General features: G+C 33.2%; 1 protein-coding gene across 1 annotated transcript; it reads right to left on the reverse strand.

Annotated features, from left to right (window-relative positions):
* Window positions 1-2,218: 2,218 nt before the first annotated feature.
* LOTGIDRAFT_154804 (hypothetical protein) lies at window positions 2,219-3,202 on the reverse strand (the record flags this gene model as incomplete). The annotated part of the gene is made up of 3 exons (XM_009064003.1): window positions 2,219-2,280; window positions 2,497-2,664; window positions 3,127-3,202. 3 exons carry the CDS (start codon window positions 3,200-3,202, stop codon window positions 2,219-2,221), a joined length of 306 nt encoding a protein of 101 aa, XP_009062251.1.
* Window positions 3,203-4,152: the final 950 nt, after the last annotated feature.

The raw sequence follows: 4,152 nt of genomic DNA on the forward strand, positions 1-4,152 counted from the left end.
AGAGGGGGTTTATTCTAAAAGTCACATATAAGAGAGGGTTTATTCTAATAGCCACATATAAGAGGGGGTTTATTCTAATAGCCACATATAAGAGGGGGTTTATTCTAATAGTCACATATAAGAGGGGGTTTATTCTAATAGTCACATATAAGAGGGGGTTTATTCTAATAGCCACATATAAGAGGGGGTTTATTCTAATAGACACACATAAGAGGGGGTTTATTCTAATAGCCATATATAAGAAGGGGTTTATTCTAATAGCCACATATAAGAGGGGGTTTATTCTTATAGCCACATATAAGAGGGGGTTTATTCTATTAGCTATATATAAGAGGGGGTTTATTCTAATAGCCATATATAAGAGGGGGTTTTTTCTAATAGCCACATATAAGAGGGGGTTTATTCTTATAGCCACATATAAGAGGGGGTTTATTCTAATAGCTATATAGAGTGTATCTAATGATTCAAAAAATACTTTATTCATATATCTAGTTATATTATGAAACTATTTTTTTTATCATGATTAATGTGTAGCTCTGAAAGGTTATATTTCTGTTAAGGAAAAAAGTCTATGGATTAACAGTGAAATTATCGTGAATAGACGGACGAAAGAACCGACGGGAAATAAAATGTAAAATACGAAATTAAAACGAACGTTTGACCAAGACAGAAAATTTCATAGCAGCTTTAACGTTTCAAAGGGCATCACTGAACATTTGAATCTACTATTATGCATATGTATGTGCAATTTCGTAAATTGTTATCCTAAAATCCTGAAAATCGAACTCATCAATAGATTCTACAAGAATAGTTTTCCAAGTTTCACCAAAATCTGATTATTAGGTGTATATAAAATTGCTGTAGATAAAGATAGCTTTAGTTGCAGATAAAGATAGCTGAAGATAAAGACAACTGTAGATTAAGATAACTACAGATAAAGATAGATTAAGATAGCTATAGATAAAGATAGCTGTAGATAAAGTCAGTTGTATATAAAGATAGTTGTAGATAAAGATAGCTATAGATACAGATAGATTAAGATCACTATAGATAAAGATAGCTATAGATACAGATAGATTAAGATAACTATAGATAAAGATAGCTATAGATAAAGATAGATTAAGATAGCTATAGATAAAGATAGCTGTAGATAAAGATAGCTATAGATAAAGATAGATTAAGATAGCTATAGATAAAGATAGCTATAGATACAGATAGATTAAGATAGCTATAGATAAAGATAGCTATAGATACAGATAGATTAAGATAGCTATAGATAAAGATAGCTATAGATACAGATAGATTAAGATAACTATAGATAAAGATAGCTATAGATAAAGATAGCTATAGATAAAGATAGTTGTAGATAAAGATAGATTAAAATAGCTATAGATAAAGATAGCTATAGATAAAGTTAGTTGTATATAAAGATAGTTGTAGATAAAGATAGCTATAGATACAGATAGCTATAGATACAGATAGATTAAGATAACTATAGATAAAGATAGCTATAGATACAGATAGATTAAGATAGCTATAGATAAAGATAGCTATAGATAAAGATAGATTAAGATAGCTATAGAAAAGGATAACTATAGATAAATAGTACTATAGATAAGGAAAGCTACAATTCTACATATTCTAATTAGGGTTGGGGACAAGATGCTATTTTCCCAATGATTGTACCATCATTAGTTTGTATGATCCCACTGCCCATGGTTGCCAATTCTCGCAGCGTCAAGTCGAATAGATAGCATGCGCTACCATCACCTCCATAGGACCTATATCTGAGAGTCAGGCATTCGTCAATCTCGTTACATTGATCGATACATTGTTGGAGAGTCTTTCCGGAAAAACGAATGAATGGATAGAATGCGTAACATAAAGAAGATGCAACAAAAAAGTGGTAAACTTTGCAATTTATCTCGGCACATGACTGTTGACATTCATCCTCGATATTTACTTCAGTTCTAACAGACGGTACAAGGAAAAATGTATTTTCTAAGTAACATTCTGAAAAAGAAATATGATAAACATAAATCCTCTATACATATAGATTCTGGTGGGACAGGAACATAAAAGCGAATCATGTTTTTTTATTAGTTTTCGACAACATGTTTTCCTATTCCTGGTCCTGATTAATTATTGTTTTCAGTGGATGTAATCTTTAAATTAGAAACATCAAAACAGAACCTGACACATGTTGTTACTCAGAGTTTCACGCTTTGTGATCTTCATTCAAGTGACCTATTTCAGAATGTGTCTCAACTAATAAGGCAGCTAGAATATAATATTTTCATGTTAACATTGACAAATGAAGATCTCACACGATGTAGTTTGGACATTATCCTGGGTTGGTAAAAATTTATTTTTTTTGTGACGAAATAAACAAGTTTTTCACGTTTTTCAGATATTTAACTTGATAGTTTCAATGGCCACTCGTTCAGCTAAATACATTGTACAATGCTTTGTTTCCTAAATTTTGAAATTTCTTACCTTCACATGACAAACTTGCCGTCCAATCTCCAGTGTAATTACATGTCACAGTTCCTGTATCTTCTTGTGTACCTCCACATGTAAAATTATGCATTTCCCCAACTTCTCTGGATGTTATTTCAGAGTCCAATACACCGTGTATTATAACAGGGTCTGACGTACATTGAACTGCAATGATATCCAAATATAACGTGATGGATTAGCTTTGATTCGCAACATTCCAATTATCAGTCAGACGTTTGTTGGTTTTGCCAGTCTACTAAAACTAAGCGTTTTATGACGCATCTATCGCATTCCAATTTAAGCTATATCAACTTCATATACGGCTTATATAGGCTTTTATACACTCACTGGAGCCATAGACATACTTCTGACAGAAAATGAGACAGCTGCAAATGGATGCAAATGGTCACAATACACTAAAAAGCTAGAAAACCTCTTTCCAGCCTCTTTACATGAAATAGGAAAAAAAAAAGAAAATACGCTTAAACATCTGAAGGGAGTGTGCCTCTTAGATGTAAATGAATGCTACAACCGTGGATAAAAGAAAACCCATTGATTGTCAACTCGTCTGATTACTCGAGGAATATAGTGTTACAGAGACTCTTACTGATAAACAAGAAAACTTACCAGAATCAGTGAAACCAACTGTTGTTAACCATATACCAACCAGTACCAATAAAACTGAGAACAAGAGTTTATTCATCTTTCTAGATTTATAAACTAATTGTACTGTTAGAGATGTTCGACTCTTCTTCCTATCAAATGATTTGACTCGATTTTCATCTGAGCAGCTGTTACGGTGAATTTTTTGTAGTTGTCATCGTTAAATGGGTTCAAAGGGGGTTTTCTATTTTCCATACAAATAACTACCACTTATAGCCCGAAAAACTTCCTCTATTCCTGCCTCCGATCCATCAAAGCTTATCTCTTCAAGGATCATGGGTCCCAGGATCGCATGATATTAACAAAACGAAACAGAACATACAAGACATAGACATAGAACCCAGCTGTAAATAAATACCAGATGGGGGTACAGAAAATAGTTTGCACTCCCAACTGTACACCTACATTATGAGAATGAAAAGAAAAATGCATATTTAGGGTTATAAGGATGTGTGGTCTAATGATTTTAGGATTGTAGGGATGTGTGGTCTATGGCTTTATGACTGAAACAATGTGTACTATTATGACTCAAGGATTATAAGGATGTGTGATCTAATGACTAGGATTGTAAGAATGTGTGGTCTAATGACTAGGATTGTAAGGATATGTGGTCTAATGACTCTAGGATTGTAAGGATGTGTGATCTAATGACTAGGATTGTAAGAATGTGTGGTCTAATGACTAGGATTGTAAGGATGTGTGATCTAATGACTCTAGGATTGTAAGGATGTGTGGTCTAATGACTCTAGGATTGTAAGGATGTGTGACCTAATGACTCTAGGATTGTAAGGATGTGTAATCTAATGACTCTAGGATTGTAAGGATGTGTGATCTAATGACTCTAGGATTGTAAGGATTTGTGATCTAATGACTCTAGGATTGTAAGGATGGGTGATCTAATGACTCTAGGATTGTAAGGATGTGTGATCTAATGACTCTAGGATTGTAAGAATTGGTGATCTAATGGTTTTAGGAATGCGGGGATGTGTC

The sequence above is a fragment of the Lottia gigantea genome (assembly GCF_000327385.1).
Source record: "Lottia gigantea unplaced genomic scaffold LOTGIsca_6, whole genome shotgun sequence".
NCBI classification, from domain to species: domain Eukaryota; kingdom Metazoa; phylum Mollusca; class Gastropoda; family Lottiidae; genus Lottia; species Lottia gigantea.